The sequence below is a fragment of the Eucalyptus grandis genome, chromosome 7 (genome assembly GCF_016545825.1).
Source record: "Eucalyptus grandis isolate ANBG69807.140 chromosome 7, ASM1654582v1, whole genome shotgun sequence".
NCBI classification, from domain to species: Eukaryota; Viridiplantae; Streptophyta; class Magnoliopsida; order Myrtales; family Myrtaceae; genus Eucalyptus; species Eucalyptus grandis.
The window spans coordinates 47,930,071-47,953,074 of record NC_052618.1 but is presented as its reverse complement, the minus strand read 5'-3'; the positions used below and the strand labels follow the sequence as shown (position 1 = coordinate 47,953,074).

At 42.3% G+C, this 23,004-nt stretch overlaps 3 protein-coding genes across 3 annotated transcripts; all 3 read right to left on the bottom strand.

Moving 5' to 3' along the window:
- Positions 1–3,233: 3,233 nt before the first annotated feature.
- On the bottom strand, positions 3,234–6,326 carry LOC104455739 (glycerophosphodiester phosphodiesterase GDPD6). Its single transcript, XM_039317869.1, has 8 exons — positions 6,263–6,326; positions 5,940–6,130; positions 5,440–5,623; positions 5,266–5,340; positions 4,886–4,995; positions 4,555–4,773; positions 4,314–4,469; positions 3,234–3,999 (listed from the first exon to the last, which is right to left on the bottom strand). Exons 1-8 carry the CDS (start codon positions 6,324–6,326, stop codon positions 3,778–3,780), a joined length of 1,221 nt encoding a protein of 406 aa, XP_039173803.1. The 3' UTR covers positions 3,234–3,777.
- A 1,025-nt stretch (positions 6,327–7,351) lies between these two features.
- LOC104455738 (ninja-family protein AFP3) lies at positions 7,352–10,492 on the bottom strand. Its single transcript, XM_010070476.3, has 2 exons — positions 9,266–10,492; positions 7,352–7,944 (listed from the first exon to the last, which is right to left on the bottom strand). Exons 1-2 carry the CDS (start codon positions 10,023–10,025, stop codon positions 7,526–7,528), a joined length of 1,179 nt encoding a protein of 392 aa, XP_010068778.2. The 5' UTR covers positions 10,026–10,492; the 3' UTR covers positions 7,352–7,525.
- Positions 10,493–18,729: 8,237 nt separating this feature from the next.
- LOC104453894 (nuclear transport factor 2) lies at positions 18,730–22,802 on the bottom strand. Its single transcript, XM_010068539.3, has 9 exons — positions 22,646–22,802; positions 21,749–21,963; positions 21,013–21,316; positions 20,673–20,884; positions 20,456–20,600; positions 20,231–20,352; positions 20,078–20,137; positions 19,487–19,541; positions 18,730–19,278 (listed from the first exon to the last, which is right to left on the bottom strand). The coding sequence occupies exons 2-9, from the start codon at positions 21,959–21,961 to the stop codon at positions 19,067–19,069; spliced, it is 1,323 nt and encodes a 440-aa protein (XP_010066841.2). The 5' UTR covers positions 21,962–21,963; positions 22,646–22,802; the 3' UTR covers positions 18,730–19,066.
- Positions 22,803–23,004: the final 202 nt, after the last annotated feature.

Below are 23,004 nucleotides of genomic sequence, written 5' to 3'. Positions count from 1 at the left end.
AAATAGAGAATGGAAAATTCACTGCCCGAGGTTTCCCCATAAATTTTACAGTCTGCATTGATATTTTTGACAAGATTGCAGCATGCCAACCTAAATTTGATGCAAGAGCTATGTTAGGACACCATCAAATCTTAACCAATTTTATGGCAATACGAGGACATCCGGAAAAGCTTCTTTTCTTTTCTTTTTTTTCTCCTTTTTGCCGGTATCATTTGTTTTTTGTCCAAGCAAGAAGCATTTTAGCAAATCCTGTTCTCGAAGGCGGGTCATCACATTTATCACAGTTACACCTAAAAAACAAAGACCAAACGACGTTGTGTGCCCGAGAGACAAGAGATGGTTAGTTAGTAACAAACCTGAAGACCCACCGAAGGTGTCTCCCTGCCTTACATCATCATCTATTGGATTGCAGCCTGCAGATGCTCCTTTTGTTCTTTTACTTTCAGTTTTCGCGTGTTCGCTTGATCGGATCCTACCTCTTTTACGGAAGCAATCGGGATTAACAGAGTAAATATAATTGGCAATCGAAGCAACAACAGCAGGAGAATTACGAAAGGACATCCATCGGTTTCATCTGATTGTCGTCGTTTGTTTGGCGCTTTTTATCTTACATTTACATTTATATTCACATCTGGCCTTCCCGACAGAAGAAGCCATTCGTCAATAGAGGTTCCGGCAGTGCAATGATCACGAGAAACGGTTGTTATTACTTACAAAACCATCCTCTTTTTTTCGTGTGTTTTTCTGTCTGGATGGTTGATTAGGTCGGCTGACATGAAGCTAATGATTTCAGGTGGTGATCGCTTCTGGTGAGTCATGTTTTCTTCCTTGGGGAGATGTCAAAGGATTCGCATCAGGACACTGCGACATTTCGAGGTTTGAAGTTTTGCGCGTTACCAACATTGTTCTCCTGTATATTTGCATTCGTTTTCAGGTTCCACATGAAAGATGCATAACTATTCTGTACAATGCACTTGACTCATCTGTCATATGCTCCAATTATGTTCCTATTCTCCTTAGAATACATACAATTTTCTACAACAATTATTGTTTGTTTTGTTCTTTGGTAATTGTCTCGTCAACTCCTGTTCGTCCCACAGTTGCAGAAAATTCATATCGTATGTCTTTGCAATTCCTGGATTATTGACCTGGGCAGTGAAGATAAGAAAGATTGTTATTTCCCATTTTCTTTTTTCTAGGTTACTTAGGAATAAAAAATTGAAAGTATTCCAGCAATGGAGCCGGGATTCAAGGTTGAAAGTACTCAGCCTCTAAGGATGAATTCAGAGAATCTCAATGGAACTCAAAGCAACACCCAGTCGACGTCTGCAATAGATAGAGTTATAACGGAGAGGATTGGCAGTGGCGAGAACTGTCCGAAGTATAACAATAGGAGGGGAAGTAGTAGCACTAATCAGTCAACAGGAAATTTGGAGGCCTCAAGTCCTGAATGCAATTTATCCGCACTGTCCAAGAGCAAATCAGGATCCATCACTTCCCTGTCTTCATCTTCGTCCAATGCATTATTAGATGATCTCCTCCAAGTAGAGGCAAGTGACTCACATAAGCCCAGAACAGACGGTATCGCTCCTTCGCCGGGACATGATGAGTATTGTCTATTGAAGTTACAGAAAGAAAAGGACACGGTTAAGGTGTCTTCGAAAGCAGGACACGACTCGGAGTCCTCCTCAGGTGCCGCATCGGCATCACCCATGTCCGACATCACGCACGAGTCGTTACTTCATAGTATGTCACCGACACAGTCTCCTCCAATCCAGGTGATGGATCGATCAGGCGGGTACAACCCTTGTAGGATTCCGTCTTCTGTATTCAGCAAACCTTCGACACCTGTCGAATGGAGCATTGCTTCCAATGAGTCACTCTTTAGCTTACACATAGGGAACCACAGCTTCTCAAGAGAACATGTCAGTACGCCTGCCAATTTGCTGAAGTCCGAGGAATCGGGCAGGTCCAATGAGTTCATTACAATCAGCCCATCGCCTTTGCACGAGGTGGCATTGCTTGACCAAACCGTCCACATGGAAAAGACCCCCGCAGCAAATAGCAAGAGCACAGAATTTATACAGGACGTACAGAAGGAAAATGGAAATAGCGGATTTGGGGAAAAGGTGAATTCTCCTGTGGCGACTTGGAATACCTCTCGCCTTTCCAATGAGAGTAGAACGAGTGCCCCATCTTTCTCTTTCCCTATGTAAGTCAATACTAACTTTGAGCAGATGAATATATAGTTGATGTCATTATTTGCTCAAGTATTTATATGAACAAAGCTAAACATTTCTTGCATATGGATCCTACAAGCACTTGAAATGCATTGATCTTTGAAAAACTCCTTATAAGCAAGCACCTCTAAGTTTTACTTATTCATAAAGGTAAAAGATTCTGTTGCTTGTGAATAAAGAAACTGCCAATAATGCTTATTCCATGTGATCGTGCATGTCTGGTTGCAATTGTGAAAATTGGTTGCCTTTTCTGTTTATTTCTGATGCAGAACCTACTCTTTGAATCATCTTTCAATTGGCATTTCAATTCATGAAACTAGTTGACAATCGTTAAGAATGTATACCCTTCATGTGGTTGCAGAAGGAAGAAGAATTCATGTCCGAAACCTAGGTGGATGAGGAAAATGTGTGTGTGTCAGAGAAAGAAGTGTGTGTGGCCGTCGTGCTACTGTTCTAATTGTAGTCGGGCATCCTGCTACCGTAAGTGGACATGTTGCTTCTATAAATGGCCGAGCTGCTCCTGTAAATGGCCGAGCTGCTCCTGCTGTAAGTGGCCGAGTTGCCACTGCTGTAAGTGGCCAAGTTGCTCCTGTAAATGGCCGAGTTGCCACTGCTGTAAGTGGCCGGGTTGCCACTGTCTGGGTTGCCACTGTTGTAAGTGGCCGAGTTTCCACTGTAAATGTCCGAGCTGTTCTTGTCCTGAGTGTAGCTGTGCGTCCTGCTACCATTGGAACTGTTGCCGAAAATGGTCTTCTTGTTGTTCTTCTACCATGTATGATCCTCTCCCCTCTTACCTATTTGTTAGTCATTTCACTAGAGCAAACTACTTACGAGTCCAATGTTCTGTACCATTGAGCATTTGACTTGCAATTTTATAGTTTAGTGAACCAAATTTCTCATTTGTGTGCTTCTCCAAAGTTGATGAAACCATACAGTTTTCTTCGTGGATTTTAATGTCCGTTAACTTGTGCAGATTGACAGACGTAGAGAAAAGCAATCATGCAAAACCAGATGCTCGAGGACAGTATCAGCCGCCTTCTGCTACAGAGACTAATCCCAGATCGACAGCCAGTGAGCATGCTTGTTGCTCTTGCCATTCTTGCTGCCACCCTTGCTCTTGGCATTCTTGCTGCCGTCCTTGCTCTTGCCATTCTTGCCGCCCTTGTCATTCTTGCCACCCTTGCTTTTCCTGTAACTCTTGCGATTGTTGCCGTGATCTTGGCCACTGTTGCTAAATTTTCGCATTCTAGAGTCTTTATAAATTGTCGATCACAGTAGTTCTTCCACCAGTTTTTACGACCTGCTCTCAGCTGATTTTGCTTGCCTCAATCCTTACATGCATTGGCTATATTACACAGGTACAACGGGATTGCCGCCCAGAATTATTGGAATTTAGGAGAGAAACCACAAGGAAAAAACTCAAAAGTGCATCCACTTTTGAAGTACAAAACCAACTGACCAATCCTAATAAAACTTGCTAGAGCTCGTTTCCATGCTGCTTTAAGGCAAAAAAAAAAAAAGAAGGAAAATCTATTATCTATCCCCTTTTGAAGGACGAAACCATCGACGCAATCTTTTGCAATGTCTGCTTCTCCGAAGAGGAGGTCCATTCTTGATACCTGTGGAGGCTCCCCGTGAAATCCGTGAAGAGTCCATCCACTCCCATCTTGTTTATCCAGAAATGATATTCAACGTACGGATCTTGATGGAAGTCAAAGTGCAAGAATGAATTCTCGTTGCGGAACGTGTAAGGGTGCACCTGCAGCAAAAGACCAGAATTCACAACCAATCACATCTCCTGCACGATTACGTAGTTTTCACCTCTGCAGTTACTGTGAATGAAAGAATGGTTGTGTACACACAGCCTTCGTAGTATTCTGTGAATTGGAATATCCTGAGAAAACAATGCCAAATCTAAGGAATATGGAATACCGTGTAGTGTAGACTGGATGAACTTAGCTTATAATCAATCTAAAGCAATCAAGTTAGAGTCATTCTGCAGAAATTTTCATTACCATCATCGACAGGGCACACTAACAATTGTGTAATATGCTTTAGTGGCCAAGAACTCACCTGCATGCCAAGAGCATGTGCTTTCGCTATGAGATCAGTCGCTCTCTGCAAGTAATTCTCCAGCGGAGGAACAACAGTATCCTTCCATGGTCCGATTCCCATCACATAATCTTTGATGTAGTTAAAATAACTGTCTGAGGTGATTACGTCATATGTCTGCACAAAGCCAAATGTCATCGAGAAGAAAACAAAGCAGATAAACTGCATTCAAAGACTAGCCCTGGCAAGAAAGAGGTCGAACCTGATTAGTGTCCTCTGTTCGTATTGTCACGTCATCGATCAAGAAAATTTTCGGCAATTTTGTTTGATTGGAGATATATACTAGTGAACTAGGCGCAAAGCTCTGGATGAAGGCAGGTCGCTTCAGCCAGTCTTCCGACAGGTACGATCCTGTGTATCCAAATTTCTGGAGGGTCTCCACAAATCTGTCCTCGAGCTTCTTTCCATCGGACCACTTGACCTGTTCCAAGAATCATGACTTGCCGATGACTAGAAATAACGTTGTGCGAATGAGGCACCAAAAGAATAGATCATAAGTCAACTCAACATTGCACAGTAAGCAAATAACGTACATGTTTGTTAACAAAAACCGGATTTTTTATCTCTGGATATATCCCGACAGTTCTTTTCGCATCAAGTGCAATTGAGATGTACTCTTCAAAGGTAATCAGCTGAAACTTTCCTGAAAGTTACACTGGTCAGAATAAATAGCCAGCTTTTGCCTGCAAATAGGGGCCGGAAGCAGAGAATTAAGGAACAAAGAGAACTTGATTTTGCTCTTAAAAGGAAAAAGGCGGCTTTTGATTGTGCCCGACCGAGAGATTTTAATATACATAGCTTCTCCGTTCATGTGCCTTTCTCATGAATTTTATAGAAGATAACAAGAAGAGCGTTTACATGAAACGACTCGACTGAATAATTTGGTCAGATGACATACAGATAGAGAACAAACCATTGTATTGCTGATCTCGGAAATCATATCGTTGCTTGGCTCGCAGTGTTTTCAATTCTGCCAGAGTGAAGTCAACTGCACATGCCCAAGTAAATATGACTAGCTATAAATAGACGAACTCAACAACCCGAAAAAGAATGCCGAATGTACTGGTTACAGAATCGAGTACTTTACCGACAAACCATCCGGTGGTGTTGACCCATTGAACTTCGTATGTGGTTCTCCGGTCGGCGAACTCTTTATGGTCCGCGACATCGGTCGTGTCATCCAGCGTCACGTCATGGTTGCAGACCAAGATCCCATCTTTGGTGGCCTGGATATCTGTTTCTATGAAGTCTGCTCCCTCATCAATAGCTCTCTGTCACGAATCCATTCATCTGTGCTTAGTTCCAGTGAAGAATTACTATTGCCAGAAAAAAAAAAAAAAACTTAATAGTGACCGCTCGACAAAGAAGAAAATGGGAAGGAAAAGAACACCATTGGCGCCTTTTCTAATTCCAACGACAGAACATATGTAAAGTACAATTTACTTCAGCTCAAAAACTCGGATTGTTGTTGCTCTTTCTGATACTTCAGTTGGAAACACTTTCCCGGACTAACAGTGAACCATATGAAAAACAGAGTACTGGCGGAAACCAAAACGACAGAAAGCTAATCGAGAAGCGAGATTTGACCATGTAAGCAGGAGCCGTTTCTTCTGGAAACTCCCCGTTCGACCCTCGGTGCGCGACATTGTAAGCGCGAAATGTCTGGAGGACTTGTTTCTCGCCTAGAGGGACGCTACTCGGCAGAGGATAGGTCAAGGGTCTTCCAGCGCTAACGCTAACGACCGCGGACGTCAACATGACCGTAAAAAGCGCACAACCTGCGAATCCACAACGCGTGATTCAGTGCTCTTTCCTTTATTCTCTTTTCCACGTCCAGTGCATATCCAAGTCGGTAAACCACGGCCATCATGAGCAGTGGCATGGGACGAGAAAGCCAAAACATGACTAACAAAAGAAGAGCAAGAGAGTAATGGCATCTGGGTTTTTACTGGTCAAGGCCATGTTTCTCCTCATCTCGACTTGCTCCGCAACGCCTTCTGGAGCCCCCTTGTTTTGCTTGCTTCGTTCTTTTTGTTATGGTCGTGTTGGCTTATAAAGGGCTAGAGATCTGCTTTTGTTGGTTTGCTTATCCACTAAAAATCTGCATTCAAACTTTCAGATGTGGCTAATCGCGAGAAAGATCCGGCAGTCTGTTGCCGTCATCCAAAGAAATCAGATTTTCAATTCTTTTCTGTTTCTCTATGGATAACGTGGACTTTGCATGCGCATGCAAGTCCTTCGCATGGCGTCTGTTGATCTTCCCGCGACTCAAATTAACACGATACATTACACGCTTGACTATTTCTAATTGCCACTTTTTTTTTTTTTGGATCGAGACATTGTCATTTGCATCATTATCCATCTGCTTCCCTCTTCCTTTCGAAGCGAGATATATGATGAGACTAGACATCGCATCCTCCAGGTTGACCTTTTAGAATCGAACGCCTTGTACTGCTCTTCATGAGAAAATTTGATTTGGGATTTGCCGCATTAAGGGGGAAGAACAAAAAGATAATAGCTATAGTTCGACCAATGATCAAATGGTCAGGGAATTCTCTTCTGTTCCGTTTTCCATCTGACCCTTTTCATCGTCATTCCAAACACAAGTTTACTAACAATGACGGAAATCGAGACCTCGACCATAAGCAAATATGGACATGCGCATGCGACTTATTCCAGCACCTTGCTCGCAACAGTGACAAGCATTAATTTGCCTAATCCCCGCCCGCCAGTGGTTCTTTTTAGTTTTTCCTTCATTTCTCAAGCAGTTCCATCGACTGGCCGCCCTCGACCAGCAAATGTGGGGACAATCCGACACAAACCCATTTCTCGCACATATATGGCTCATTCATATGCGCGAAACTGGGTAAACTGACTAGGTAAAGCGACACAAATCAGACTTCCTGGGGACCAACTAAAATGAGAGACAAATTTCAGTCATCAAGGTGTTAATTTTTATTTTTTATCTTTTTTTGTGTCATTGCACACCTGACTGATCATCCAGGGAAAGAGGGCATCTCGGATTTGTATAGATCTATTCAGATGAAGAATGGAAAAGCAAATCAAGAATTCAAAAGATTCCAGAGAGAAACAAGAAAATTTTGAAAAATCTCTATCCCTTCCAGGTCCGCCCCCCACTATTTCTTTCGGGGGCGACAGAGCTACTACTATCACTAAGAAATAACAGGATTTGTGCTGATAAATATATGCTTCCGAGGGTTAGCCACATCACCTCCGCCGGCGTGCTTGACAAACTCTGCGGGCGAGAGGAAATTTCCATGGCACACACACACTATCCTAACTTCCTCTCCCTTCCCATACTTATACAGTATGCCTTCTATTCTCTTCCCGTCTGGACCATCACCGCGCGTGAAAACCCAGGGCATATCCACTGTTGCGTTTGTCACGAAATCTTTGCCCCCATTATCCACCGAATTGGATTTCTTGAGAGGACTCTGATTTTCTGCTCTTATTAGAGTATTGTTCAGATTCTCATCCGCCTTAGACGAAAGGGTACGCACCAGTTTATTGTTTGCTTCTTGCAGGAGCTGCTTAACAATGGAGCCGTTGTCATGCCTGCAACTGCTCGATCCTGGGGACAGAATGGACAAAAGTTAGGATGAAGCCATGAGTGATTGCCATTGGACAAGAATTACATATCCCGACCCATTGGCTACGAAATGAAGACGTAGAAGTCATGAATGTAGCTCTTTGCAGCTGCAGAGGTTGCAATCAAATGATAGGACGATATTTTCTGTCCAGATAGTTGAACTGCTGCAAACTATCCTGTCGCCAATCAATACAAATAAATCTAAGGTAATTCCGTTTTTGCTTAAACACAATCAACTTCGGTTCTAAAACTGCCATGCATCGAGTAGATTTATCCTGAGAGCTTAATTTAAGCAAACAAGCAACGCAAGTCAGGAAATAAGTGGCTAAATTTTACAGTCCTAACGCTTCTAGACCAAAGATCACAATACGAGAGACCTAACCATTATGCGATTGAAGTGTGATTTGCATCACAAATGGGAAGATTTTGCAAAGATCATCTTATATAATATGCCATCTCAGCCAAAAGAAAAAAAGATTCTAAGTTCCCACTAGCAAAGTCATCTTTCAGTATTAATTTTTCCAAGTAAATTCAGCTCAATTCAGATGGATTATACTCAACTATGTTCGAACGCACTTTTGCCAATTCTTTACCTACACGTCACAAGAATGTCTACGTCCGCATAATGCTCAGTCCAGCTGAATTCTAGTTCATCACTGTTCCCTTCTGAAGCCACATGTACAGAAGACAGTACTGGACATGACTTATCGCTTCTGCTGAGAGAGCATTCATCTCATAGTTATCAAATGAAAAGTCAAACCTAGGGCAAGTGTCACTGATCTCCAGGTATAATGGCAGAAGACTGAAAGCATTATCATCAAAGATAGCTTTATCAATATGACCCGTGCTCTGGGAACAAGATTAGTAAACTAAACAACTTCATTGTTCGGAATGAGGTTTGGTTGCAACTGCCATCAAAAGGTACATGTATCAATTATATGCATTGTGACTGCAAAAGCCAGCAGCATGCTCACTCGTTCCCTGAAACGTGCAAGAGACAATGAAAGGGAGATCTCGTCAATCCTAACCGCAAATGTCTTTCCCATTCGACTATACTGCCCACATTGCTTGTTCTCAAACTAAATTCCACCATAACCGTCGTATCAATACATCTAAATCATTCAGCATTGGTTGATAGAGCGCTCAGATCAAGTTGTCACGTTAGCACTCCAGAACAGTAACCCAGTCCTCAATTTCCAATGACCATGAACAAGACAGGCCAACAAACCACTGCACATTTGCTTAACTTGAAATGTAGATAACAGATCCAGCAGAAGCAAAGAAGGAAAAATCACCACATTACCTTGAATTAGAGCAGTTTTAATATCTGATTCTGACCTATCTAATGAGATCTTTCCTTGTGCCTCCACCCCTGGCGCCGCCGATCCTCCGCCGCCACCGCCAGATGCCCTGCACTTCCCTTTGATTCCCACGTCAACCCCGGCACCGATTAGGGCCTGTTTGGCTGCTTCGGCCCAACCGGCCAGCCCAAAAGGCGGCAGCTTACTATTGTAACACCTCAAGGAACTTTCAGGGCGTTGGAGGATTCCGTCATTTATGTACGATTTGATTTCGCGTACATGGCACACCCCATTAGCCACCAAAATCTGATGCTTATCCCTCGAATTCAAACCCAAATTGCCCTCGATGTCGGGCTTCTCGTCGTCACAGCCGCCTTCCCTCTCGGTCTTCAAGCTCCTCTGCCTCTCCAACCGCCTCTTCTTTGCCTCCATCCGCCGCAGCGTCTGCATTTCCTTCCTCTTCCTCCACTCCTCCTCCGTCTCCGTGGGCAATGAGGAGGTCCTCATGAGGGACGGGTACGGCACCGACGGCAACGTCGTGGGGTTGTCCTCGTCGCCCAAGAGGGTCATCGCCCCGGCTATCGACGACGACCGGAACAGCTTGCCGGAGCTCTTGTCGACCCCGAACTTGCCGCCGAGCGACAGCCCGAGGCTCAGCTCGAGCTCCTCCGTCTCCTCGTTGGGCGTCCGGTACTCCGGCCGGTGCACGCCGCTGCTCGAGCACATGAACTTCTGCAGCAGATCCCTCGAGCACTTCTCCATTTCTTTTCCCCCCAGAAAAAAAAAAAAAAACAAAAAAGGAAGAGAATTGACGGTTCAACTGACTCTGGTCCTCCTTTCCTACCGAGAATTGGACAGCTTCAGCAACTACCACCCTCGATGCGAAGGAAGAACAGCTTCTCCGATCCGATTCAACAGTACCCACATCCCGAAACTCCGACTTTCAATCTTAATTCTTCCCGATTCAGCCTCCGAATTGCTGCAGCCGCTCCTCTCGCGACGGACAGAGAAGGAAGACCAAGGGGGAGAAATCGGCCGAATTTGACGACAAAACACGCGAAAAAAGAAAAAGAAAAGGTGGGTTGCAATTTCCCCTTCCCTTCCTCGTTCCGAGAAAGAAAAATATCACGACTTGCAAAGAGAGACACGAGAAAAAGGAGCGCTCGCAGGACAGATGGGCGAGAGAGAAAGGGAGAGAGAGTTCTTTCTGGACACCAGAGAGAGAGAGAGAGAGAGAGTCACAGGGGAGAAGACGGAAGGAGGAGGAGGGGGGAGCGAATTACCGAAAATGCCCCCGGGGCCAGGGAGGGCCCACGTGGAGAGCCCCCAAGTGGATGTCCGGAAGGGGGGTCGAGGCGACACGTGGCGAGATCGAGGCACTGTTTCCGGAGTGGCAGTGTCCTTTTGGCGCCTTTCTCCACACCCCCCGAGGGACAACGAGATGCCTACGCGGCGACACGTGTCGACAATGCACCAGGCGCGGGAGCAGGCCACGCGTCGCCCCCTACTGGCTATTGGGGGGAGGACGGTGGGGCGCGCCACGTGTCCAGATAATCTTGGCCCCCCGGCGGGCTAAAAGAAGCTGCCGCTCCGTTTGTCCTCTCTGGCTGCAAGCTGAAGTGATCGCCCCCGGCCGACCCGACCCGACCCGACCCGAACCGACCCGCTTCGTCGCCCTTCCTGCTCCACAGCTGGACTCGCTCCTCCTCCTCCTCCTCCATCCATTTTCATAATGCTTGTCGGGTGAACTTAGAATTTGCGCAAGATTTCTAACCCAGATTTCGATCCCATTGATAAAATAAAATTGCTGACAAATTTTTAAACATTATCATTCATGCATATGTAATCATCCATTTGGTAACGAAACCTTATCACGTTCAAATCAAAAGAACTTTTATATCAATATCTAAAATTTAAACTTACATGACTTGACAATGATAAATGAGTTCGTTCAAAATTTCCTGACCTTTTAAAATCGTTCTTTTGCATCTTTTTCAATTTCGATTCGTGCTCATGTTGCTTTTGTTTATTATTATTTTTTCGCCCGAAATAAAATATGTTGCAAGTTGTGTTTGGGGTCAGTTGCTATCGTAAAGAAAAAGGGTGATATAAGCGTCCACTATCTCAACTTGCTGTCCCCACTTGAGATTTCAATAAAATAATTGCAAGTGTGGGACGATTCCAAAAAAATTTCAGACCGTCCAACATAGAATATTAGGGACTGTTGATTCGGAAAATGATTTTACACAAGTTGGTTGATAAATTATTGCAACTAAACTCTTCTTTTTCTTCCCGAACGAGGGCCGCTAGATCTTTTATTATTGACTTAAATTTTTTGCGGAATTGACAGCGATTCTCAATCTCAAGTTGGTGAATCGATGATGATTGCTTAGGATGACAATACGATGATTAAGATACGGTCATTAATTTCTGGACGAAAGCGGCTTCCGAATAATCGAAATTTTCAAAATCGATCGCGTGGGGGCAACGGAAAATATTCCCATTTTCTTGTTTTCCTCGAAAAGGTGGTGGGGAAATTTAATGATAAAACGAAATGGTGGGACGAGGTCGATCGATTTGATTAATTGTTTCCTGGGTTTTTTTCAATTATTTATTCTTGCTTTGCTTTGCTTTTAGGTTAATCTTTGCTGCTACCCACTTATCCATTTCTTAATTGAGATTGGATTTTTATAAGCAACTTGGCCTTTTTATAGCCAAAAAACCACATTCCAAGCCTCGTGTGAATTTGACCGCCACGTTCTCCAGTACTGTTCATGAGTCGTGCTCCGAAAATCGATTATCAAAGTATCTATTAGAATTTCCATGTGTTGGGGATCGGATTTATCTTTTATCCAACTTTGTTTATTTATTTATTTTCTCAAAAAAGCATTCATAACATTCTCATTTAAATAAAAATTTGGGATTGTTAGGATTATTATCATCAGATAAATAAGATACAATTTCAAACTAATGTAGTGTGTTTTAAAAGAGTGTCGAGGCAATTGAGTTGTGATTAGAATGGGGAAAATATTAATTCAGTACCAAGCAATGATGTTGAGCATGGATATTTTTCCTATCCCGATGCCAATGGTGTCTAGTTCCCTATGGTGGTAGAGAAGCACAGCCATCTCGATGTCCCATATCAAATGATAAAAGTCATCTTGAGCGATTAATACATAAATACGAGCTTCGAATGTGCAACATCTTGTGCGGGCACTCAAAGAACCCATTTTGGAGACTTTTAGTTCACGAGGAAACAATCAAGTCGTTACAGATGATATGATGATTGAGCCCCCTTCAATAAATTCGTGATGTGGGAACGCATTAGACGCGTAACAGAACTGATATCACATATCAAATACGGGAGGGTAACAATAAATGATATACTCTAACATTGACAGGGATGTCAAGGCTTTAATTAAGGGAACTTGTAACATCTAATGTCCCATCCAAAGTTGTTATTTTGTCAAACTATTTTTTGGGAGGTTTAGCTTTGCGTGAAAATGGTAAGATTGTTGTAAGGAGCTTTATGCAGCCTCAGAAGTCATGATTGCAACCAATGAAACACAACACGACCAGTTCAAGGAAGGTTGCCTACACCATGCAATCTAGATCTTCTAAAAATCGAGGACTTTGGTTTGGACTCACGACAACGACCGCATCTTGAGGACCGATAGGTTTCGGTCTTTTGAAAAAGCAAAAATTGGAAGATACACCTGACATCTCGAGCTAGCAAAAGAAATTGCGATTCACCGTGGATTTGGATAATTGAAAGCACGAAACGGTGCACATATATATTGGAACTTTAGATGAAATCCCATTTTTTTTTAGACATAATGAATTAGACCTGTAACTGCTATTAATTTATATAAAAAAAAAATATTGAGAATTGCACCGTTGAGCTTAGGGTTCCATAAATCTAAACCTCTAGAGGTTGCTGCAGCTGTTTGGGATATTAGGTGATTTTGAGCGTAAGAACATAACACCATTTGTTCAAATCCTACCAAATATGTGCAAATTTATCTAAGTTTAGGTGAATTGCACTAGCTAAATGCTTGAACGTAATCACTTCATTGGCTTTATAGGGTATTCGGTAGCCGAGTCTTTGCACTCACGCCTTTGGATATAAATAGAAAATAAATAAATAAAATGAATATTTCGATTTTCAATAAATCTAACGATGTTTGTTGATTCATTTTACATGTTTGGTTTCAGTTTACGATTTTCAACTCTTTTTAAGACATAAATTATTTTGTGATTGTGAGATTTCCATATCGATCTTAAGAGTCGTATTCCACTCGATGAAAATATTTATAAAAAAAAAGAAGAAGAAAAATCGCAAACCCTATCAATTGATTGATAATGTAATGCTTTCCAAACATCTAATAATCTCCTCCTCCGTTTTCCCGTCATTGGGAAACCCCTCGAGGCCGTCGGATCGTACGAGGACCTCGACCGCCCCGTCGATCGAACGGTCGAAGAAACCCCAGATCAAAGTCGCAGGCGCCGCGGGCCCCACGGCCCGTTGACTCCGGTCTCAGGACACAGGGGGGGCGCGGGCGCGGGGGCGGGCGAGATTGACCGCCCCGACAGCACACCAGCGATCACGTGCGCGCGTGAGACACGTGGTCCCCGAAAAGCACGCAGGGGGGGCAGGGCGGGGCAGCAGTAGCGGCAGGGACGCCGGGTCCCACTCCTCGTCAACATCCGCCACGTTTCGATGGGGGAGAGGAGCGGCCACGTGTCAAGGGGCAGGCGGTGGGCCCCCGCCGCGGCTGTCACGGCCACATCAACTGGAGGAGGTGGTATCTTGCGCGGGTCTTCTTTCTTGCAAGTTGGGGGACATATGAGAGAGAGAGAGAGAGGAGTAGTTGAGAAGTTGAGTGTGTTTCAATTTTCACCGGTGGATATAAGAATGGACCATCGAATCTAGTGGAATTTAAGTGAAATCTATCGTTTTCAATTATTCCAATTTCATTTTAGCTCTTATAATTGAAAATTACGCAAATAATTCATGAATTTTGACTCGATATGTAATGCATTCATAAATTTTAAATTTATACACCGAACATTTTTTATATAATCTAGCGACTAAATTTGATATTTGCTAAAAGGTTTAAGGACCGATTGAATAAATTAAAATTTAATAAAATACATTGCATATTGGGTTAAAACTTATGGGTCTTTTTGCACATTGAATCAAAATTCATAGATCATTTGTGTCGTCTTCTTTTCATCTAATTGTTAATGAAAAACATTTTTATTATTGGCAACAACTTATGTCTATAAAAATATTTTTTATTCATTCATTTGTGTAATGAGTGGTTGTTTTAAGAAAAATATTTCTCAAGTCCTTCATATTATATGAAACAAACAAAGTCTTCTATATATTATTTTTTACATGCAAAAATCTTCATATCATCTCTCTAATTTCTTCCACTAATATCAATATGGAGAAATAGCTCCTCGGAAAGTTTCAACGAGTAAATTTTAAAGTGCGCATGTGAAGGTGTTAAATGAAAGAAGTCCCATCTTAGGGAAGTGATGTAATGTAGAGCGGTGGATATTATTTTAGATGGCTCGTTACTCATTGACTTAATCTCGTAAATGAAAGTAGGTCAATATCATATATTAATAAGTTGCAATTGTTCAATAAAATTGCATCAAAGCCATTGGTTGATTGGTGGCCAAATTTCTAATGTGCATAAATGATTGGTGAATATCATGATAAAAGAAAATCTTTGATGTGACTCCCAAATCAAAGTAGCAGATGGTGTCCCTTGTTTCTCACCAAGGCAATTGAGATGGAATCCAAAGTATAGATACCGTCATCACCAACATTTGCCAAACTTGAGGGGGAGATTTTTTAAGGTGTGCTTGTGAAGGTGTAAAGAACGAAATCCTATATCAGAGATGTCGTGTAATGTGGAGTAGTTAATATTATCACAGTCCACTCACATATTATTAGTTTGAGTTATTGAGTAAAGGTAAATCCAACTCAATAGATCGACATGCTCGAATTTTTTCTTCCTCTTGATAATTTCAATATTGGTTAATCCTTTATGTTGTGAACTAAACTCAACAACATTACAAACTCTCAAATTTTAGCCAATAGAATTCTACCTATAATAAACACTGTAGAAAATGGCTATCTAACCATTATAATTATGTCTATCTATAAACGATGAATGAAATACTAATTAAAAATGGGTTACCTAGCCCTTATATTTGAAATTAAATTAAATTATTTTCATCGTACAATTACCGAGTTGCTTTCCCGAATCCTCCTTGCTAGAGGGTAACTAAGGCTGCATTTAACAACTTGTCAAATAGTAATAATTTCTATTATTTTATATCCGAGAGTAAATTTGGAACAGAAATTCATTTAATAAAATTTTCATTTTTAGGAACAAATTTCTATTTTTTTGTTCCTTAAAGTAGATTTGGAATATAATCGAGAAATAAATAAAAAAATCGATTCCTTGTTCCCGAGAACAATTTCAAAATCAAGCCAATCTATTTTTTTCTCCTCTTCTTCTCGTTGTTCTTCCCTCTCTTCTTCTTTAGCTACCGCTGCCAGTCGTTGGTGACTAGTTTGGCGAGCTCGCTAGAGGAGCACCAAGCCATCGCGAGGCTCGCCTTGCTAGATCTAGCGAGGTCAAGCCTTGCTGGTGGTCAAGCGAGCCTCACTTAGGCCTCCCTGGCCAAGCCATGGCTAGGTGAGCTTGAGCTCACGGATCTAGGCAACGCCGCTCAATTGACGAGGCGCAACCTTGTCGAGGGCCGGCAATGCTTTGGTGAGGTCACCGACTGCCCGTCGGCCTGGCCATTGGTCATCCCAAGGTCGCGATGGAAATCCTCGAAGAAGAAGAAGAGAAAGAAAAGAAAAAGAGAAAAGAAGAAAAAAAGTAATAAAATTATTAAAAAATAAAAGAAAATGATTTTGATTCGAAATTTTCAAAACGATACCAAATAGAATTTTATTATGCGAATAAAATTTTTGGACGATTATTAAACGGTTTAAAATTCTTAACAATTATTTCTGAGAATAGAATAAAACCGAATCATTTATGATTAGAAATTGTTCTTAGGAGCAAAATGATTACTAAACGCGACTTAATTTATCAATCCATGGCCATGACCTCCCGCTTAAATTCGAGCTTCTTAGGGCAGAAACCAAAACTCGCGATCATAAGCTCTTCTTGAATCGCGAGCACGAGAATTGTCTTTGCTTGTCGGGTCAGGTAAGGGGGTTGGATCACCATCCTTTGCAATGTCACTTTATTTCCCTTTCTGGTTAATACGAGCGAAAGGCGTGAATCGCTAGAAGAGCGACATATCAAGGATGAAAGTCATCGCGAAATGGTAGCTGGCAGCTTGCAGCTCGCAGCAATGGTGATCTGATCTCTTTACGATTTAAGCGGGAGCCAGCAATGATAGCGTGGGGGGGTGGGGACGGGAAAGGGGACGGAAAAGGGAAGGGCAGATATCTCCTCTGCAGGATGCTTTTGGTGGTGGGGACGTGTCGTCTACGTCGACGTCGACGGAGAGAGAGAAAGAGAGAGAGAAGATTCTCCCCACCTCGCAACCGCGCCGCTGCTCGACACGTGTTGGTCAGATAAAGGCGACATGACATTGGTCTGACACGACAATGTCTGGGACACGAGCGCAATTCTAGGAATTTGCGGGGATCTGTCCTCTCCCATAGCCTAGACTAAACACCACTTGCTCGTATATATATATAATATATTTATTCTCGGAAAACGACAAAAATAGTTGATAAAGTGCACTTTTAATTCGTCGAACCACGTCTTCATGTTAATGTCTTCATGTTCATGTGTGATTATTGGACTTTTAATCTATTTAATATATTTTATCCAAAAATCTACTTAATATAATTCTTAGACTTTAATATATATTCATTGTAATTCTTAAATTATATTAAAATATTCACAATATTCCCTTAATCAATTCAAGATCAGTATTCAACCTTTTTATATTAAACGTATATCAAAATTTCGCGAATTTCATTCAATAAATTAAAATTTTGGAGACTACATTATATATTTGGCTACAGTTTAGGGAACATTCAAAGTTTAAAATCGACATTACATATTAAACCCAAGGACCATTTGTCTCTTTTTTTTCCCCACGGCATTTTATCGTTGTACATATGTTTTTTTCTCTTGCGATTTCATGGCATGATTTGGCATGCACTCCAGTAATCTTTGTTGAAAAAATTGATTTCACTAGCTTGATCAAATAAAACCTGTTCAATTTTGGATTATTTACTTTTGTCATGATTAACGCTTCTCACTATATCTTATGTTTTTTTATTAATTACTTGTCATAAATATTAAGTGTGTAGGCCATTCATCTTTCTCCTCCTGGTATGATTTTTCATCCTATCAATTCAATTGAACAGTACGTTCAATGGGAGAATTTAATGTTTTTTTTTTAGTGAGAAAATTATGACTATTTGTGACAATGTTCAACACAATTTCTGATTTCAAATTTATTATGATTTGGATTATTCATATTCATGATGATTAACTTTGTTCATATCTTCAGTAAGTTATTTTATTAGTTCACTTGAAAATTTCAATATTCGTATTCTTGAATAAGTGAAACTACAGCTACTTGAGTTTGTGATTTTGAATCGACTTCAATTTGGACTCTTTGCTTGTATTAGTTTGTTCTCCATACCATTTTAAAATGGAAGATCTAATATATATTTTATGATGTGATAGTAATCATTTTTTTTTTAATTCTAGGAATAAAGAGAATGAGAAGAAAAAGTTCAGGCTGGGCCGGGCCATTTCGCGCTACACATTGAGCCAGAAAAGCCCGGCCCAAAACTTCAAATAGAAGTCGGGCCGGACCGGTCCTGATCGGGTTTTCAGATTTCCATTTTTCACCCCTGGAGAGCAGGGGCGACCTCCCCCCTGCCAACTAGTGAGTCTAACTACTTCTGGGCGTGCTTACAGAATCATAAAGAGTAAATATAAAGTGTAAATTCTAAATTCAGCATAAGCTCGTAAAAAATCGATTACGAGGTCCGACATCAAACCTAATAGAAAATGCTAATGCGTGGCACAAAGACAAGGGCAAGAAAGACGAATCGAAATTGGACCATCAAAATAGGTCACAAACTCATATTTTAGCCCACATTCATTGCGGTAGGTTTACAATATGACCGGGTTGGCGTTGGATTTCAATAGGAAAAACCTGAATTTAAATACCTCTTGGACTTTGAAAGAGGCTGTCTAAGTTCCAGATGCGTTTCGCACAACAATCCGACGTCAATTCAAACAACCACCTCGGGGGTCTTTTATCCCCCTTCAAATTTCAGATCAAATCATCCTAGGAAATCCATTCAAAACACATGTACTAATCACTAAACTAAACCACCCCACTAAGATGGCAACAAGATAAGGTAGAGACAGGCAGGCAGGCAAGCCAAATATATAAATCATAGGACATGGCGGATAATTATATAGTTGGAAATTCTTTTTGAAAAGAAAAAGAAAAGGGCAGATAATTATTCTGTTACAAGGGGAAAAATTTCTCCCGAACTAACGTAACTAAAAGGAGCCAGAAAGTCTAAGAGAAGGCCCAAAGAAAATCATCATGGTAGGGAATTTAAATGCAATTTCTCTGGAATTCTACCGATCAAAATCTGAAAAGCCGCAAATCTAAATCCCACAGAATCTCACTATAAGATAACCTAAAAATTGTAAGAATCTTGAATTTTTACTACTCATCAGCAAGGCAAGCATTCATCGGGCGGCACAGAGATGGTACTATCGTGGCTTGGGTGTTGGGCGGGGACCTCTTCCTCCTCCGTTCTGATAGTCACCCCTCTGGAAGGTCCCGCTGTTGCGCCCTGCGCCGCCGCCGCCACCACCGCTCCGTCCTGAGAAGTCAGGCTTCCTGTCGGGGAAGCCACCGTGGCTTCTGAAATGATCATTCCGGAAGCCACCCCTTCCCTGGGTCGCCTTTCTGTCACCGCCATCTAAAGCAAAGCACAGAATTGACTGTCAGTTACGATACTATCAATTACTCTTACCCAAAAAAAGAGCCAGGAAAAGAGTGAGAAATGGCAGAAAAATGACTTTTTTTTTTTTAAAAGGAAAAAAACCTGTCTCCTGAATTCATTTCTTTTATTTTCATGGATGATTCAGGTTCGGTGGAAACAAAAGAGAAAATATACAGGGACTTGCCTTTTTTCTGCTCCTCAATGTGAGCCTTTCGGGTACCAATCATGATGGAGTTTTCCTGGTATCAAAAGCATTCGACACATCAATATGAATTAATATGGTAACATTGCTCCAGCTCCTTATTAGCAAATACATGTCAAACAAAGCAAACATTCATTTAACCCCTTGACACATTAGAAACAACACTAGGGTCCACTCTGGACATATTGGTTATATTTTAGGAAATAAGTCGACTGCCATTATCTCAGACAGCAACAACAACATCAAAGTAATGCGATAAATAAGCAAAAGCCAGACCAAAACATGCACTCCTTATAGAATATGTGAAGAATCTACCACATTTCAGTTGTAACAAGGAAATCAAAGATAATGCATGGAACAACACTACGACACAAGGTGAATGTAAGCAAAAAAGAAGACAGTTTGTAAAACCACAGAAGAATTGTACTTGAAAAACAATGCAACTTTATTCCTTGCCAAAGCGGATTCCTCAATCATAGTGTAATCAAATAGTGGAGACCATCTGACTTCAAGAATGCAGGAATGAACTGAATTTTCAATTATAACTTCTGGTGAAAGGAAATAAAAAAGTACCTCAAGAGCACTTTGCATAGAACTCTCAGCTTCAAATTCTACAAAACCATAACATGAGCCCTGCCACATGCATACAGGTTTCACGAATTACAGAGACATAAAGACAAATTATCAAGGCATGCCACTGAATTTCACCAAAGGACAATCCCTGACCTTACTACTTCTAACTTGAATGCCGTTGGGTTTGATGGACCCGAATTTCTTAAAGGCAGTCTCCAGTTGATCTGGTGTTGCATCTAAAGGCAAGTTGCCGACAAATATAGAATGGCGCTTTACTGAGGGAAGGCACCACAAATAGCAGAAGTTATACTCATGATACAGAGGAAGATGTTTAACAAACCATAGAGATGTCCAGGCATCATAATATTAGAAAGGAACCTGGTTGAATTTCACTCTTTTCAGCAGGAATGCTTTCATTAGGTACAGGAGATTTAGGAGCTGTAGAGGCACGCGGTCGTGCAACAGGCTTGGAAACTGGAGCCCTCATTTGAAATGGTGCAGCACTATCATTCAGAGCGCTAACCTAAACCAGATCAATAATACATTAGACATGTCAACTCAGCAAGATCAAAGGGAACACTTGAACAGCACTTACAATTGATGCAAAAGACTTCTTAGGGGCATCAACTTGAGCATCAGGAACAGGGACAGCGACTGTGCTATCATCCTTTTCACTCGAATCAGCTATTGGCTCAACAACAATTTCCTTTCCATCAGCAGACTCCTCCCCGTTCTCCACAGCAGGAACGATTTCTTCAACCAGAGGAGTCTCCACCTCCACAGGTGGATCAACAATTTGAGCCGGCTCTGCATTGAAAGCAATAACAAATTTCTCACTCGAAATAATCAACATAATACATCACGTCAGCATTATAGAAGAAGATACATTGCTTAAAAGAAAATAAGAAAGAGAAATCAAGAACACATTAACCAACCAGGATCCAGCATAGGAGGAGCTTCAACGGCCCTAAGCTCCTCATGTCTTTCTGCTGGAGAGACAGGCAAGGGAGATTCACCTTCCACATACCTAAAAATATCATTCAAGACAAAATAGCCACCAGTTTTTTGCGGAGCCAAGAAAAAGGACTGAGTGAATATCCTCCTTATGTTATCCTCTCCCATTAAACAGCCTGTAACTAAAACTTGAACTCCACCCTCGTGAGAAGCCTGAGCATCAGCAGTCAAAATCTCAATCTTGTACTTCTCATAATCCAAAGAGAGGATTTTTTCATTAATTCCCTGCACCGAGATAAGTAAAAGAGTCACCGCACATGTATATAGACATAAGGGTCTGATAGTAGAGACAAGTCACTGCACGCACAATATTAAAAAGAATGGGAGTTTCTATTAGTATGCAAAGCTGATAGTCATCTGCTCACTAACTCTCCCAAGTATGCTACTCCAACGAAAAGAAATATGCCAATACAATGAACAATTCAGAATCTTGAAACTTAATCCACTCATGGCAACTCGTGCTGAAAAAAAAAAAAGTTGTACGTCACAAGTAAAACAAATAGTGTGACCCAAAAAAGCAACCACACTTTCCTATCAAATCACAATATTACCCCGGATTTACATCCACCCCAGCCTCCACCCAAAAAAAGTCAGCTACCAAAAAGGCAATGAGATCAAGTACAAAGCATGTGGAAAAACACTCCTTTCCAATCTCACCAGCAATGTCGTCACAGAGATCATCTGACCATCTGGTCCTGGCCGACCTAGCTGGCTTTCTTCATGATAGAATCTGTGAGCAACCGTTGGGTTGCTGTGGAGAACAGGATAGTACTGCTCGATGAAGGCGTTGCCCACAGATTTGGGGTCAGGTGCGCTGCCCCCGCCCTCAGATTTGGGGTCAGGTGGGCTGCCGTTGGTCTGTGCCGCCATCTCTGCATCCATCCCAACAGCAAATACATTAGCCACGAAACGAATACAAATGAAAATAGTAACGCAAGAAACCAAGAAAAAAAAAACACCCTAACTACGGTCCTCAAGCAACATATAGCACAGTACTCTCTAACCTAAGTAAAATTGAGCAGTAACATAATCGGTAGTCTCATACTCTACAGTAAACCGATCGAGCATCCAAGTTTCCTACTCGTTGAAAAGAACTCTCAAAATTGCAAGACAAGCAAGCAAAGCCCAGCAGAAAAAACAGCCCGCCACTTCACAATTCGATAACGACCCGATCAAAACAAATTCAAAGAAGCCCCCGACGAGTGACCCACCAACCAAAACCCCCAGATCTATCGGAACGACACACAAAGGCCCGACCTTTCCCCCACAACCCCGACACCCACGTCCAAACAATCACTACCCAACAACCCCCACAAGCAAGGAAACCAGCCCCCTTCCTCGATACTCGCGATCCGTTCGAAAACAACCCCAGCGGCGGCGGCGGTGCCGGCGGCGGTGCCGGCGGCGGATCTCTCGGCGCGACGACGACGCCGGCGGGCAGCAAAAAGACAAACTTTCGCCACATCAAGACCCGCCGCCGCCGGGAGAGCAGATCGACGCGACAGCACAAGGCGGAATCGAAATCGAAGAGAGAGGAAAGAAGCGGAGATAAACCTCTCCGTGTGGTGGCCGGCCGGACAGAGAGAGAGAGAGAGAGCCAGCGAGGGGAGAGCGCCTGGAGTCGTTGGCGCACGAGGGCAAATGAAATGAGGGCCGGGGGGAGAGAGGAATTCCAGCGATCTCGAGTCCCCGGAAACTCGAGGCTTTTATAGGACCTATGGAAGGGCACGTGTGGCGCGTGCGTGAGAGGGGCTCGGTCCCGGGGGATCGGTCGGGTCGGATCTAAGCTCGGATCTCGTTTGGACGGCCGCGATCGAGTCGCGTGCGGATTTGGGAGCCTTGCGAAATCGGGCTGGTCCTCCTTCCCCAATAAGGCAGATCGGAGAATTTATGACGTGATGCCCACCATTCGG

Bases quoted from the DNA above. Each gene is read 5' to 3' on its own strand.
- LOC104455739 (XM_039317869.1), bottom strand. From the start codon at position 6,326: ATGAGGAGAAACATGGCCTTGACCAGTAAAAACCCAGATGCCATTACT. The intron at 5,624-5,939 runs GTCAAATCTCGC...GATTCGTGACAG, and splicing joins AAACGGCTCCTGCTTACATG to AGAGCTATTGATGAGGGAGC. The intron at 5,341-5,439 runs GTAAAGTACTCG...GGGCATGTGCAG, and splicing joins CACCACCGGATGGTTTGTCG to TTGACTTCACTCTGGCAGAA.
- LOC104455738 (XM_010070476.3), bottom strand. From the start codon at position 10,025: ATGGAGAAGTGCTCGAGGGATCTGCTGCAGAAGTTCATGTGCTCGAGC. The intron at 7,945-9,265 runs GTAATGTGGTGA...TTCTGTCCCCAG, and splicing joins TAAAACTGCTCTAATTCAAG to GATCGAGCAGTTGCAGGCAT.
- LOC104453894 (XM_010068539.3), bottom strand. From the start codon at position 21,961: ATGGCGGCACAGACCAACGGCAGCCCACCTGACCCCAAATCTGAGGGC. The intron at 20,885-21,012 runs GTTGGTTAATGT...CTTTCAATGCAG, and splicing joins TCCTCCTATGCTGGATCCTG to AGCCGGCTCAAATTGTTGAT. The intron at 20,138-20,230 runs GTCAGGGATTGT...TGCATGTGGCAG, and splicing joins TTCAAGTTAGAAGTAGTAAG to GGCTCATGTTATGGTTTTGT.